This window comes from Pongo abelii, chromosome 22 (genome assembly GCF_028885655.2).
Source record: "Pongo abelii isolate AG06213 chromosome 22, NHGRI_mPonAbe1-v2.0_pri, whole genome shotgun sequence".
In the NCBI taxonomy this organism is placed as follows: Eukaryota; Metazoa; Chordata; class Mammalia; order Primates; family Hominidae; genus Pongo; species Pongo abelii.
The window spans coordinates 40,571,600-40,588,155 of NC_072007.2; the positions used below are offsets into that span (position 1 = coordinate 40,571,600).

General features: G+C 36.0%; 1 protein-coding gene across 1 annotated transcript; it reads right to left on the reverse strand.

The window, feature by feature from the left end:
* Positions 1-14,502: 14,502 nt before the first annotated feature.
* On the reverse strand, positions 14,503-15,382 carry LOC100458280 (keratin-associated protein 13-2). The gene has a single exon (XM_002830617.6). The coding sequence runs from the start codon at positions 15,322-15,324 to the stop codon at positions 14,797-14,799; it is 528 nt and encodes a 175-aa protein (XP_002830663.5). The 5' UTR covers positions 15,325-15,382; the 3' UTR covers positions 14,503-14,796.
* Between the last annotated feature and the right edge of the window lie 1,174 nt (positions 15,383-16,556).

Genomic DNA, 16,556 nt, shown 5'->3' on the forward strand with positions numbered 1-16,556 from the left:
AGTGAGCAGGAAAAGAAGTTTCCAGGGTAGCAGCTTAATGTGTGACTGCTGTATCTGATTCACTTTTTATTAGTGTCAAAGGGTGTCTAAATGTTACCTTATTGCCTAGAAGCTTATGTGCTCTGACCCTGTGGGTATGATGTTTTAGATGCCCATCTTTACTATTCTTCTGCCTTACAATTTGACTAAGAATATCTCCTTAGTGTGTTGTCCAATTTCAGCTGAATAGATTAACACCATCATAAATATGCATACCTGTATTTTATAACCAAAAGCCAGTTTACTCTCAGTCTTGGACTTCAGATGATTGTTGCATGGTCAAAGCAATTGATCAATCATTGGCAGGTTAATTTTTGACTGAGAGGATCACTTAGAGGATACTGAGATATAGCTCTTTTTTTCCTCCATGCTTACAGTTTTATATTTTGTTGTGATTCTTTTCTCAGTCATTCCTGATATGGTTTGCCATATTACCAAGCACATGTTTATGTTTACTAACAACAAATATAAGAGGTAGAAATGATCATGATACTCTAAAAAAGTTGAAAAAGTTTTATTAAAAAAAATTCTACTTGGTTCTCTTTACCAGCTGGATAGGTATAGAATGCCATATATGAGGGGACTTAAATTATATTAGCTAAGAACATGGAAATTTCAGGCCAAATACTTTAAAAAAGTAATCTCCGTTGGGCACGATGGATCATGCCTGTAATCCTAGCACTTTGGGAGGCCGATGCGGGCGGATTGCCTAAGCTCATGAGTTTGTGACCAGCCTGGGCAACACGGTGAAACCCCGTCTCTACTAAAATACAAAAAAATTAGCCGGGTGTGGTGGTGGGTGTCTGCAATCGCAGCTACTCTGGAGGATGAGGCAGGAGAATTGCTTGAACCCGGGAGGCAGAAGTTGCAGTGAGCCGAGATGGCGCCACTGCACTCCAGCCTGGGCGACAGAGCGAGACTCTGTCTCAAAACAAAACAAAAAAAAAGTAATCTCTCAAATTTATAGTATGGAAACTTTTAATGGCCCCTTAGGGACTGCGTTTATAAGCGGTAAAACAAATACGAAATTATTTTCTTCAAGCACGTTGAAAATTGCTGAACAAATAAAAAGTTCCAAAGTAATGTTGTAGATAGTCACATTTCCTTATTATGAGAGAGGGGAAATTACATCTACAGATGAGCCTAGATATAGCAATGTGGTGGCCTGGAGAAGAGCAGACATTGGTGAGGACAAGAAATTAATGGCAAAAAATGGGTCTAACCAGAAGCATCATAGAATAAAATAAATTTTAAAAAATGGATACAAAAAAGCATTAAGGGAATGGTGACTTAGGCTACACCCAAGATAAAAATATAAAGGAAATAGAGTAAAACACACTTTTTTTTTAACATATGTATGATGTTGGGAGGGAATGAATTACAGTATTGTGTACTCTAGTGGATCTGTTAAATGTTTAGAAATTGACATGTGTACCTCATAAATGTTTAGAAGCTTCTAAACATTTAAAATGTGCCAAACAACTAATATATGTTGTTAAATACTAAACACATTTTAAAGGTATAAAATGTGCTAAATATTTATAATTTCTAAACATTTAAAACATTTTCAGCAAAAAATGTTTAGAAATATGTTTAGGGTAAATATTTCATTTTAGGGTGCATAAAAGAATATGACGTGTATGGCTCACTCGAAGCACCCATGTGCATTTAGTTTTTGGCCATAAGTTGCATACATTTATAGTCTAATAATAGTTAACATTTATGGAGTATTTCTATACTCAAGGAATTCTTCTGGCTGCTTCACGTATCCTATCATTTGCCTCTCATCGTAACCCCATGATCAAATTGCTGTCATTCATGATCTCTCTTTTACATTTAAGGAAACTAATTTTTTGAGAGGTTCTATAATGTTTACAAGGCAAATAGCTGGTGTTAGAGTTGGGAATTCAGATATATAAATATATATGGTGCTTCTTCAGGATTTACATGCTTTGACAATTTAAATGGGTTCAATCTCACAGCAAGCAGAGTAATGTGGGGGTAAAAGAATACATTATTAACTAAATGCTTAAATCTTCTAAGGAATCTTTCTAAAGCACAAAAACTGAGAAGATCCTGGAAGTGTAGAAACCAAAGTGGGGACCCTGAGCGTGACATTCTGATGATCAAGCACTCCTATTATCTGGAGGACAGCATGGGAGACCAGGCAAAACTTGGGATATCAGTTGGTTACTAGACCTAGCAGCCCTGACTCCTCTGTCTTTTTAAGCAGCTTGATCCTTACAAACTCTATACCTTCCACTAGAACTATCCTAGATCTTCTTTCATTTTAGGAAGATTGTTACTGTTGGTAATCAAGTTCTGACTTACCAAAGACACGTAGCCACTCAGGAATCATATGCCTATTAACAGGCAGGACTCCTTTGGACAGTATCAATTCTACATGATTTCAGCAACTTGAGGGCAATGCACCTTCATTTTCTATCCATATTTGAAAGGCTTTAAAGTTCAACCGGCAAAGATGATAACTTATGGTGCCCATTCATTTTGAGTTTCAAGACCATCATTAAGCTACGTCTTGTTTGTCATCCCCAAAAGAACCATAGTAGATGTTCAGTATTTGGGTAATGGATACACTAAAAGCTCAGACTTCACCACTATGCAAAATATGCATGTAAGAAATTTGCATGTGTACCATCTAAAAATATAAAAATTAAAAACAAAACAATGGTGGTGTTGTCATTATCTGTTACCATCAAGAATAGAATGTGTTAGTTATGCTGGTAGTCTAACGGGTGCCTGGTGGCATTCTGTTTTAATGTTGGTTTTTTTCTAACTTTTTAGTGGCTATCATTATATGCTGCAGTAATTAATATGGGTTTGCCCAGAATAGTATTTCAACAGGTAAAAGTTACTTTATAAAAGATTTATGCGTTTGTTTATTTTTCTAGCTGTTTTGCTCAAACACAACAATCAGTTAATATTTAGAAAAGCAAATATGTTAATTTAGTTACAAGTAAACTTTATTACACAAAATTTATTTTTAGCCATAATTGAAAAAACAACAATTTATTTGCTTATGCTCAAAATAGCAATGCCCTATGGGAATCTCAGTAATGCCGATCAGTCTTTTCTATGCTCTTCCTGCTTGCTAAAAGGAGACAAATATGTGAACACTGACAAACGTATGAGAATCATATATCGAGGGGAATGTGCTCAGAAGAACAAAGATGTGCTCAAAAGACAAAGTGTCTGAGGCACAGTACCTTCAAGAAATTCAAAATCTAAAAGTTCATACTCTATGTAATTATCATATATTTCTTATAATAGGCTTATGATTTAACTAATATTTTCACTTCTCAGATAAAGATATAGAGATACATTAAGTAATTTGTTAAAAAATTATTTTAACAAAAAGTTATAAATCCAAAAAGTGAGACTAGTTCTGTCTGTCTGCAGATATTTCATTATTCATCCCTACTTTCTGTATTTGTTAATCCATGATATAAAGTTAACAAATGCTGAGGATCAAATGTATGACACAGGTGAGGTGATTTTATTATTAAGCTCCTCAGCACTTAAAACTCCTCAAAAGAAGGACGAAAGTGGAGGGAAAGAATAGACTATCCCAGACAGAGTACTAATGCAAATGACAGAAGGCAGGGAGTAGAAAAACAAAAGGCAGATCATTTTAGAATCCGTAACGGTATTCTTTTCTTGTCTAGAATTTTAAAATAAAACCCTGCTGAGTAGAATTCCATCTCATGGCTTCAGTAAATGTAGGCTTCTGTACAAAACATTACTCTCCAAGTGTTCACAATTGATTAAGAGAACATTTCTGCATCATTTTCCCCAGAATGAAGTTTACAGCTCCCAAGGATGTATTAAATTTGGTTGACTGTTTTTCTTGTTCTCTCTAGTGTAATAATAGACCATGGTAAATTACCCTAAGATTGTCAAAGCTAAAGCATTTTTCAAATTTGGTTTATAAGCTGGAGAATATGAACAGCCAATGGTACCTCTTCACCTTACAATATCCATAGAACACAGACAGTGAAGTCTCTGGAATCAATTTTATAGTCAAGGCATTAACCTTTGTGGTCATTTGCCCAGCAGAAAGAGTAAGCTGTTAAAAAACACAAAATCAGTCACTATTCACTTCTTTTTATGATTATGAGTGTGTTAACAGCTTTCCCTTCAATTACATGACTAGAGTTATTTTGCCAGTAAAGTACAAAAAGATAATATATACCAGAAGCAAATTTAGATATTGTCTCTTTGCAGAAATGCCCTGAAATGAGGGCAATCACTCATTACCTTGAGTATAGATTTTAACTAAAATTTGTTTGACTGAAAATTACAATATTTTCTAGCCCAAAGAAACTTGAGAAAAACAGTGTTGTGTTTCTTTCAACTCCACTGTCCAGAAGAAGAAAACTAGAATTCTCCCTCTCATTCTTTTAGAAAGTCATAAAACACTTGAGCATATTAACAAACTTTTAAAAAGGATAAAAACAAAGCTAATTAATTTGGTTAGTCAAATTAATCATATAAATATAAACTTTGTATCCAATCTATTAATTTTTCTTAAAACCAGTGCCTCAAGCAATTAACACTTGAGGAGAAGGGCTTTAGTCATCTGAGATTGGAATGGAATGATATTACTGGTATAGTTCAGGAAACAAACTGGAGATTAAAAGGATACCTACTAAAATAGGTGGCAAACATTAAAGAAAAGAAAAAGCTTAGGGCAATTTCTAATTCTTTGACTTTGCTCATTACTTCTATAGCTACCCTTACTAGATTAAGAACTTCCTATATCAGTAACTACATCTTCTTCAATAACAATCAAGCTGAGAAATGAATCATCAACTCAATTCCATTTACAATAGCTACAAAAATAACTAGGAATACATTTAACCAAGAAGGTAAAAGATCTCTACAAGGAGAACTATAAAACACTAATGAAAGAAATCATAGATGATACAAACAAATGGAAGACTGTCCTATACTCATGGATTGGCAAAATCAGTATCATTAAAATGATCTTACTGCCCAAAGCAACCTACAGGTTCAATGCAATTCCTATCAAATAACAACATAGTTTTTATAGAATTATGAAGCCTAAACTTCATGTGGAATCAAAAAAGAGCCCCAATATCCAAAGCAATCCTAAGTAAAAAGAACAAAGCTGGGGCATCACATTTCTTGATTTTAAATTGTACTACAAGGCTAAAATAAACACAACAGCATACTACTGTATAAAACTAGACAAATAGATCAATGGATCAGAATAGAGAACACAGAAATAAAGCCAAATACCTACAATCAACTGATGATCTTTGACAAAGTCAACAAAAATATGCACAAAGGAAAGGACACCCTCTTCAATAAATGGTGCTAGGAAAACTGGACTGTCATATGCAGAAGAATGAAACTGAATCCATATCTTCCACTGTATACAAAAATTAACTCAAAAGGATTAAAAACTTAAATGTAATATCTGAAACTATAAAAATCCCAGAAGAGAGTCTAGGAAATCTCTTCTAGACGTTGACCTAGGCAAAGAATTTATGACTAAGACCACAAAAGCAAATGCAACAAAAACAAAAATAGACCAATGGGAATTAATTAAACTGAAAAGCTTCTGCACTCCTAAAGAAACTGTCAACAGAGTAAACAGACAACTTACAGAATGGGAGAAAATATTTGAAAACTATGTGTCCAACAAAAAGACTAATATCTAGAATCTACAAGAAGCTCAAACAACTCAACAAGAAAAAAAAAAAACCCACTATCAAAAACTGAGCAAAGGACATGAACAGACATTTTTCCAAAGAAGACATACAAGCAGCCAACAAACGTGGAAAAATTCTCAACATCATTAATCATTAGAGAAATGCAAATTAGAACCACATTAAGATACCATCTTACAGTAATAAGAATGGTTATTAAAAAGTCAAAAAACAACAGATGTTGGCAAGGATGCGGAGAAAAGGGAACACTGTTGGTGGGAATGTAAATTAGTACAAACTTTATGGAAAACAGTATGAAGATTCCTCAAAGAGCTGAGAATAGAACTACCATTTGATCTAGCAATCCCACTATTGGGTGTCTACACAAAGAAAAAGAAATTGTTATATATATTAAAAACCCCTGCACTGGTATGTTTATTGTAACACTATTCACTATTGCAAAGTCATGGAATCATCCAAAGTATCCATCAATGAATGATTGAATTTTAAAAAGTGATACATAAATGCAATGTGATACACTCAGCCATAAAAAAGATAAAATTGTGTCTTTTGCAGCAAAATGGATGGAAATGGAAGCCATTATCCTAAGTGAAATGACTAAGAAACAGTCAAATACCAGATGTTCTCACTTATGACTGGGAGCTAAACAATGTGTATACCTGGATATACAGAGTGGAATAATTGACTTTGCAGACTCCAAAAATTGGGAGAGTGGGAGAGGGTTGAGGGATGAAAAATTACCTACTGGAGACAATATAAATTATCTGGGTGATGGATATGCTAAAAGCTCTGAGTTCACACCACATAATATATTCATGAAACAAAACTGCACATGTACCCTTAATCTATAAAAATAAAATAAAATAGAACTTTAGAACAGAAGAGTTTCCATATATCAATAACTACATCTTCTCACTTTAATTAACAGACTTTAGTATTCTTATACTAATCTTCCAGAAATGCCAACTAAAAACCTTATAACACCTCTTATTAATGAATAAGCTACTTATGTTCTCTACACGTGACTAACTTTCATTAAACTTAAAAAAAAATCATAGGCTTACATGAAGTTGTACAAATAGTACCTAGAGTCCCTTCACCCAGCCTCCTGCAATATTACCAATTTATTTAACCATGCTACAAAATCAAACCCAGGAAATTGACATTGGTGCCATGTTGTTCGCTAGACTACAGACCTTATTGAGTTTTGCTGGTTTATACATGTACTCATTTGTGTTTGTATCTGTATGGTTCAATGTAATTTATCTAATGTATAGATTAGTGTAACCACTACCACAGTCCAGAAGAAAAATTCTTCCATTTATGATTAACATTTTATCTTTATTTTTTTAGAGACAGGGTCTTGCTTTGCTGCCTAGGCTGGATTGCAATGGTGCAATCAATAGCTCACTGCAGCCTGGAACTCCTGGCTTGAATACTCCGCCTCAGCTTTCCAAGGAGCTGGGACTACAGGCATGCACCATGTGCATGAATTACAATGTTCATGTAATGAGGCAGAAATATGAGCCACATATTTTGCCCTTTTATATTTATAAAATGTTTAATTTAGTTATATATGAAATTAAAAATGGAAGCTTGTGTTTTCTAGACAACACTAGACAGTAACGCAGCATTTGAGGTGGGTGGTGCAAATGGTGGTAAAGAGCAGAAAGAAAGATCAAGTCAAAATATGACACATTTATGTAATTATGTTGTTTTTTCCCCAAGTCACAAGTAGAAGCAGTGCCATTAGAAATGCCAAAATTTTGGATGAACCTGGAGGACATCATGCTAAGAGAAATAAGCCAGACACAGAAAGGAAAATACTACGTGATATCATGTATGTAGAAATCTAAACTAGTTAAACTCACAAAAGCAGAGACTAGACTGGTAGGTGCCAGGGCCTGGGCAGAGGGTAAAATGGGAGGGTGTTGGTCAAAGGGTAAAAAGTTTCAGTTATGCAGGACAATTAAGTTCTGGATATCTAATGTATAGCAATGTGACTGTAGTTAACAATATTGTATCATATACTTAAAACTTGCAGAAAGGGTAGACCTCAGTGTTCTTGCCACACTGGCATTTGATCCAAATGATCAATCAAATGGAAACTGTGAAATTATAACTATATTAATTGCCTTAACTGTGATAATTTCACAGTATGCATATATATGTTATATACAGTGTGTGTATCTCAAAACATCAATTTATACTCCTTAAATTTATATAATTTTTGTAGACTATACCTCAGTAAAGATGAGAAAAAGAAAAAAGGCATAAATTGATAAGGTAAAGTAATTCTTTCCAGGAAATGATACGCATAATTTCTTTTCCTCCTCAGTTTCCATATTAAAGGAAAAAATGATATTCAGACTTTTGCAGCACATGTGTTACTAAGTTTTACAATTAACATTACTGATTTCACATACTGTTGTCAGAAAAAATTTTAGGATTTTGAAATGGGGGAAATGTATTACTATGTGGCCTGTCTAGTTCATTTTTCAAGGTATTGTCACTTATTATTGCTTTTGAATTCCTATATAATTCTGTAAGTTGAATAAAATTGTTAATAACGCAAATGATTCTAGTCCATAGAAATGAAATAGTTTGCATCAAGTGGAATGATACTGATTTTTACTCTGCGTACAGTGACTACTTTGCATCTGTCTGTGGATTCATTTCAACCTTCCTAACAATCTGTAGAAGTGTTCTCTGAATTATGCTTTGAACCAGTTGTAGCATCTTAGTGGTCCCCACATTTATTAATGAGTTAAATAAAAATTTTATATGTGTTGATTTTTCATTTGTGTAAGAATTGTAACTTTACCTTTTTAAAAATTTATCTTAATACTATTATGTTTTATATTATATCACATTTTAAACATTTGCCTTCCCTTTCTTTAAGTTCCAGGGAAGCAGCACGCAAGACATAGTGAGAAAAAAAAAATAAAATAAAATAAAAATAGTTGGAGATCAACAGAGATGAGATATTAGGATTGGAATAACCATGAATGATTTCTTTTGAACAGCTGGATAGAGAATTCTGGACTTGAACAATAGATACCTGATGTTTTCTTAATTCATATTGTGGTGCCTCTCAAGTAATAGTCTGCAACCCTGAGCTTGTGCTTGTTAACACTTTATTAGACTGCTAATTGTAACTGAGTCTCCAGTTACATAAACTTTGATATCTAAGAATAACATGAGCCCCCAAAACCATTCCCACATATGAAATGTGAAGTTTATTTTTTTAATTGTTTATCATTGACATCTTGCCACCCCAGACACAAAGCTAAGACTCTCTATGGCATCGGTGTTGTTTCTGTCTCTATTTCTGGATTTGTAGAATTGGACAATCACACTTTCTTATTATGTAGTCTTCTACCTCTTGCTGACCACATTTCCCAGTTTAATAAAAAAGGAACGTGTAGTTTTGTCCCCAAAACCCACACTGTATTCTTCCAAGCAATTATGCCACCACTTACGCAGTTTCCTCTTTCTAGCACTCTCTTCTCACCTATCCTTCATACCAAAATCATAGGAAGAAATTTGTCTCTCTCACTAGTGAGAAACATGAGTCTAGTGACATTGGTCTTTTCTAAGCTCTCAGCACTTTTCACAGAAGAGCTCTAGTGCAAAGTTAAAGCTCAAACACATGTAGTGAGCTGAATTAGAATGAAGAGCTGATGTCACTTGGTGTATTAAGGTCATTAGGAGTGGAATAATTATAAGTGAGCTTGAAAGCAATTTATCCTTTCCACTCTGCTTTTTCTTAGCCAGTGATGGGAGTCAGCCTTCCATTACACTCTCTGTTACCATCATACAACTTAGGCATTGATCCACAGTTACCAGCTGCCTAAATTTGACAGCACCCTAAAGGGTGAGTGTGGAGAGGAACAGAGTGTACATAAAAGGTGAAAAATCACAGAGAGAAGGAGAGAGAGAGAGAAGAAAAGCAAAGAGAAAAGGTGAGAGAAGAAAATAAAAAATAGTTGGAGATTAGCAGAGATGAGATATTAAGGGAAGATTATTCATGCAGAAAATGGAGGAGGCAAAGAATATTCATTTTGTCTGATCCCTGAAATCTGAATCTTCACATTATACTTTGAAAGATTTAAATATTGAAAGTATTCCAATGTGTTAATTTCCTCCTTTACTCTCTGCCTCCCTGTTTCAATTGTTTGCATTCCACTTAAAGATTGCATTAGAATGGGGGAGATTCTTCAAGTCACTACAGAACTAGATTCTCTATGTCACTGGACACCTCTTCTTTCTATCTTGGGATTGCTGCGTTTTAAACATTTCTCTGTGCTCATCTCTCCTTGCAAGGCCTGGTGCCTTCCATACTTGAAGTTATGAGCCTCTAGCTCCCAGGACTTTCTTACTGGCCATGCTACTGTGACCCCTTTAGTTTGTTTTCTCAAATGATTTTTCTAATCCACATTTTACTCATTCCGCATTATTTAAAGATGAATTAGTAGTCCACCTTCAATGCTAATGGCTTAATTCAGACTCATAGGACCTTTATGTCTAATAAAAATTTTTAATTACCTATTTACACCAAAGTCAATAGTAGCTCTGGACTTGATGACACATTTTTTTTTTTTTTTTTGAGTCAGAGTCTCACACTGTCACCCAGGCTAGAGGGCAATGGTACTATCTTGGCTCACTACAACCTCCGCCTCCCAGGTTCAAGTGATTCTCCTGCCTCAGCCTCCCAAGTAGCTGGGATTACAGGCGCCAGCCACCATGCCTGGCTAATTTTTTGTATTTTTAGTAGAGCCAGGGTTTCACTATGTTGGCCAAGCCGGTCTCAAACTCCTGACCTTGTGATCCACCCACGTTGGCCTCCCAAAGTGCTGGGATTACAGGCATGAGCCACCGTGCCCTGCCCAACGATACGTTCTTTTTGTTTGTTTTTTGTTTTTTTTTTAATTATACCTTAAGTTCTAGGGTACATATGCACAACGTACAGGTTTGTTACATATGTATACATGTGCCATGTTGGTGTGCTGCACCCATTAACTCATCATTTATATTAGATATATCTCCTAACGCTATCCCTCCCCCCTCCCCCCACCCCACAACAGGTCCCGGTGTGTGATGTTCCCCTTCCTGTGTCCAATTGTTCTCATTGTTCAATTCCCACCTATGAGTGAGAACATGCGGTGTTTGGTTTTTTGTCCTTGAGATAGTTTGCTGAGAATGATGGTTTCCAGCTTCATCCATGTCCCTACAAAGTACATGAACTCACCATTTTTTATGGCTGCATAGTATTCCGTGGTATATATGTGCCACATTTTCTTAATCCAGTCTGTCATTGTTGGACATTTGGGTTGGTTCCAAGTCTTTGCTATTGTGAATAGTGCCTCAATAAACATACGTGTGCATGTGTCTTTATAGAAACATGATTTATAATCCTTTGGGTATACACCCAGTAATGGGATGGCTGGGTCAAATAGTATTTCTAGTTCTAGATCCCTGAGGAATCACCACACTGTCTTCCACAATGGTTGAACTAGTTTACAGTCCCACCAACAGTGTAAAAGTGTTCCTATTTCTCCACATCCTCTCCAGCACCTGTTATTTCCTGACTTTTTAATGACTGCCATTCTAACTTGTGTGAGATGGTATCTCATTGTGGTTTTGATTTGCATTTCTCTGATGGCCAGTGATGATGAGCATTTTTTCATGCGTCTTTTGGCTGCATAAATGTCTTCTTTTGAGAAGTATCTGTTTATGTCCTTTGCCCACTTTTTGATGGGGTTGTTTGTTTTTTTCTTGTAAATTTTTTGGAGTTCTTTGTAGATTCTGGATATTAGCCCTTTGTCAGATGAGTAGATTGCAAAAATGTTCTCCCATTCTGTAGGTTGCCTGTTCACTCTGATGGTAGTTTCTTTTGCTGTGCAGAAGCTCTTTAGTTTAATTAGATCCCATTTGTCAATTTTGGCTTTTGTTGCCATTGCTTTAGTGTTTTAGACACGAAGTCCTTGCCCATGCCTATGTCCTGAATGGTAATGCCTAGTTTTTCTTCTAGGATTTTTATGGTTTTAGGTCTAACATTTAAGTCTTTAATCCATCTTGAATTAATTTTTGTATAAGGTGTAAGGAAGGGATCCAGTTTCAGCTTTCAGGTGTAAGGAAGGGATCCAGTTTCAGCTTTCTATATATGGCTAGCCAGTTTTCCCAGCACCATTTACTAAATAGGGAATCCTTTCCCCATTTCTTGTTTTTGTCAGGTTTGTCAAAGATCAGATAGTTGTAAATATGTGGCATTATTTCTGAGGGCTCTGTTCTGTTCCATTGGTCTATATCTCTGTTTTGGTACCAGTACCATGCTGTTTTGGTTACTATAGCCTTGTAGTATAGTTTGAAGTCAGGTAGTGTGATGCTTCCAGCTTTGTTCTTTTGGCTTAAGATTGACTTGGCAATGTGGGCTCTTTTTTGGTTCCATATGAACTCGAAAGTAGTGTTTTCCAATTCTGTGAAGAAAGTCATTGGTAGCTTGATCGGGATAGCATTGAATCCGTAAATTACCTTAGGCAGTATGGCCATTTTCACAGTATTGATTCTTCCTACCCTACTCATGAGCATGGAATGTTCTTCCATTTGTTTGTATCTTCTTTTATTACATTGAGCAGTGGTTTGTAGTTCTCCTTGAAGAGGTCCTTCATATTCCTTGTCAGTTGTATTCCTAGGTATTTTATTCTCTTTGTAGCAATTGTGAAGGGGAGTTCACTCATGATTTGGCTCCCTGTTAGTCTGTTATTGGTGTATAGGAATGCTTGTGATTTTTGCACATTGATTTTGTATCCTGAGACTTTGCTGAAGTTGCTTATCAGCTTCAGGAGATTTTGGGCTGAGACAATGGGGTTTTCTAGACATACAATCATGTCATCTGCAAACAGGGACAATTTGACTTCCTCTTTTCCTAATTGAATACCCTTTATTTCCTTCTCCTGCCTGATTGTCCTTGCCAGAACTTCCAACACTATGTTGAATAGGAGTGGTGAGAGAGGTTATTATCCCTGTCTTGTGCCAGTTTTCAAAGGGAATGCTTCCAGTTTTTGCCCATTCAGTATGACATTGGCTATGGGTTTGTCATAAATAGCTCTTATTATTTTGAGATACGTCCCATCAATACATAATTTTATTGAGAATTTTTAGCATGAAGGGCTGTTGAATTTTGTCAAAGGACTTTTCTGCATCTATTGAGATAATCATGTGGTTTTTGTCTTTGCTTCTGTTTATATGCTGGATTATGTTTATTGATTTGCATGTGTTGAACCAGCCTTACATCCCAGGGATGAAGCCCACTTGATCATGGTGGATAAGCTTTTTGATGTGTTGCTTGATTCGGTTTGCCAGTATTGTAAATCTTTGTATGAGAGTGCCAGAAGTCTTATTTTATTTCGATTATTTTATTTAGTTTAAACCTAAAGAAGACTTTATTGATCCATATGATCAAAGCATTTAAAGGATGAATAAAGCTGGCTTAAGGTACATGGGAATCAGAGGCTTCTGTGTTGCCAGGAGTTTCTTCCTGTGTTTCCCTTCTCTATTCTTCTATTTTCTGTGGCGGGCAAGTTTCTATGATCAGAGGATGTGGTTCCCACACTTCCATGCTTAGCCCATATTGTCTCCATTATAAGAGAAAAGATACCCTCTTTTTTCAAGTTTAATTATAAAAAGCTTAAGGAAAAGGTGTCGGGGAAAAAAATCAATTAAAGCTCATGACATATTATTGGAGGAAATGATAAACGTTCAAAGTTATTTTCCCATTCATGGAGAGTTGTTACTAAATATTTTATGAAAAAGTTTTAGCTGAATTTTTACACTACTACCTTTAGCCTCTGAAATAAATCACTTGCTTAAATTAAAATCAACAGAGAAGGTCTTATGTCTCAGATGTGAATAGCATCCTACAAATATTTATTTTTATTCACACTGTCACAGCTGAGCAGTGGATTCCAGGGATACTGAGGGAGGTTATAAGATTTAGAACATTGAAAGTAATCTAATTTTAACTGCCACTCAATGCAGAAATCACTGAAAAGTAATATCTTTTTCCTTGTTGATAAACTCAATAATCCAAAGAAAACACAAAGGTTATAATAGTTCTATAAATTTATAATTTATAAATATACATTTATAACAAGCCGAAGTATTTCTCCCTATAACTGTTTCCATTATTCACAGCTGTAAACCTTAAGTCTTTCCGTCTTCTCTGCTTCTCTCTCTTTCTCACACACACACAACACAAACACACACACACACTGAATAATTAATTTTCTCCTATATTTAAACACAACCATAATGCCCTCCAGTACCTAACATTTCATATTTTCCCTTTTCCATCATAATATTTCAGATTTATTCAAATATTTTATAATTTTATATTTAATCACCTAGTTGACATCTTCTGAGAAAACTCTAACAAAATACTGTTTTAAAAATGCAAACAGAAAGCAAATATGATTGTCGGCAAAAAGTGTCTTCCCTGAAAACACACCACCATTATAAGCGTTCTCAATAATTCTGTTAAGAATCCAACCAGTTTTCATGGCAAAAGACATGCACTTGCTCAGTCTTTAGGCAGTGGCGTGCCCAGAGAATCTCCCCATACACTAGGCCTGATGACATTACCTACGGAAATGGATGTCCAAGGAAAAGACGTCTGGGGGCCTGGAGCCCCCAAAACAAATCACAAATCAAACTTTGAAAACCCATAAAAGACAGAGAGAACATATTGGAATCAACAGTAAATGAATTTATTACGTGAAACAAAACTGAACTTCCATATACTTTATAAGATGAACTTATGTGATAATGAATCACTTGTTTCAAAATTATAGACATTTGACTCTATATTTTGCTCATTCATTAATTTCACAGTTTGAAAGAATTAGTCTGTCCAGCCAGCACTTGATGCCAGAGAAAGGATGAAGAGCTAGTAGTAAGAGGGGTTAGCTTACATTGCTGGAAAAGCCTATGATAGCAGCTCTACGTAGAGACTGAGACTTTGCTTAACAGGTCTGGAAATTCAGCAAGTTGATCTACAGAAGGTTGATCCATAGGCTGGTCTGTAACAAGGAGACTGGCAGCTCCTAGAAGCCAAGTAGGTTGGGCGGCAGAATCCAGATCCATAGCCCAGGGAAGGGAAGCCACAGCCTCCATAACCCAGGGATCTGAAGCCACTGGACCCACAGCCCACTGAGTAGCAGCTCCTCGATCCATAGCCCAGGGAGCGGCAGCTGCTGGATCCAAAGCCTAGAGACCCAGAGTAAGTCGTCTCGCAAGGACTGCAGAGCAAGGAGGTTCTGGGGCGGTAGCAGGAGGTCTGGCAGGGGCTGGACTCCACACAGGACGTCTGGCAGCTGGTGGGCTCCCAGCAGGTCTCCTGACAGCCCCTGTAGAGAGAGGAACCCAGCTGGCAGGTGCTGGGAGAGCAGAGGTCAGTGCTGTAGACCTGGTTGCTGGGGTAGGAAAAGCCACAGGAGGAGGCTGGGTAGCGCAGGTAGCCGCCACAGGAGCGGGAGGAAAAGTTTCCAGAGCAGCAGTTGTAGGACATGTTGATGGGAGATGTGAGTTCAGTTGAGTTATAGTGGAAAGAGTCTCTGAGTTTGAATGTCATAGTCTGGACTCCAAGTTATATATGCTCTTAGACCTGGGTGTGTTCACTGTCTCGACACTCCCTCCTCCTTGCTCACCTTTTATTATAGGAATGCTTCCCTAGGTTATTGTTTAATTTATCACATCTTCATATACTTAGTACTTTAGTCACTCTGGAACACTTAGAAGGAAGCCACTCAGTTTTTTTTTTCCTGGAATTCACTGTGGTTTGACCTTCAATGTTATATGTCATCATATTTATGAGTATCTTGCCTCTTATTATTTGAGTACAGTGAGTCCTTATAGCACCAAATGGAATTACACAAAATTCTTTCTTTACTTCCATTAAGTTATCAGGAGCATCAGTGGTTACTACTCAAAATAGATTGTCCTTTTTTTTTTTTTTTACACAAGCATATTACTTGTTACTAGAAACGGAGGATTTCTCCAAATACTAACTATATTCAGTAGCCTCAGCAATCTGTCAGTTAAACCTTTTACTAATATCTTAAGAGCTCAGGATCAGAATTGAGGAGTGCAGCATTATGTTGGGTGTCCATACCAGGCATCTTCCTTAACAAGAGGCTACTTTAGACAATGCTCACTTAGGAAACGATAAACACAAACTTTTTAGTAAGACTTTAAATTGAAGTTTTTCAGATATTTTCTGATGAACCTATCTTGTAGCAAGCATTATTCTATGGTTATGCTGTAAATCAACTCATAAATTTTATTTTGTTTTATGTTTCAATTTTTTTTTTCTGGATGAAAGGATAGATTCTTTGCTGCAATTATTAATTTATACTTAAACTTTGAGGAATTGTTAACATTTTTCTGAAGATTTTAACTTGAAGTATTAGAGTTGTATGAGTCTTTGAACATCCCCTGGTCAACTCATACATGGAAAAATTACCTCTCAGAGAGCTTTAACTTTCCCCTAATTTCTCAATAAGATAGAAGCAAAATTGAAGCTTTAATCATGGTTTTCTTATTCAGAATCAAGCTGCAAATACCTTGCAAATATAAAAGTAAATTCAACTTTAACTCGTCTCAGAAAAGAAACTATTAAGCTTATTTATACTAAGATATAAAAGCCTAACAAAGCCTTATTTACTTTTCCTAAGGATATTCACACTGAATAGTGTTCAACTGGGGAATTCTATGCCTTACTGATCTTTATACATTTGCAGT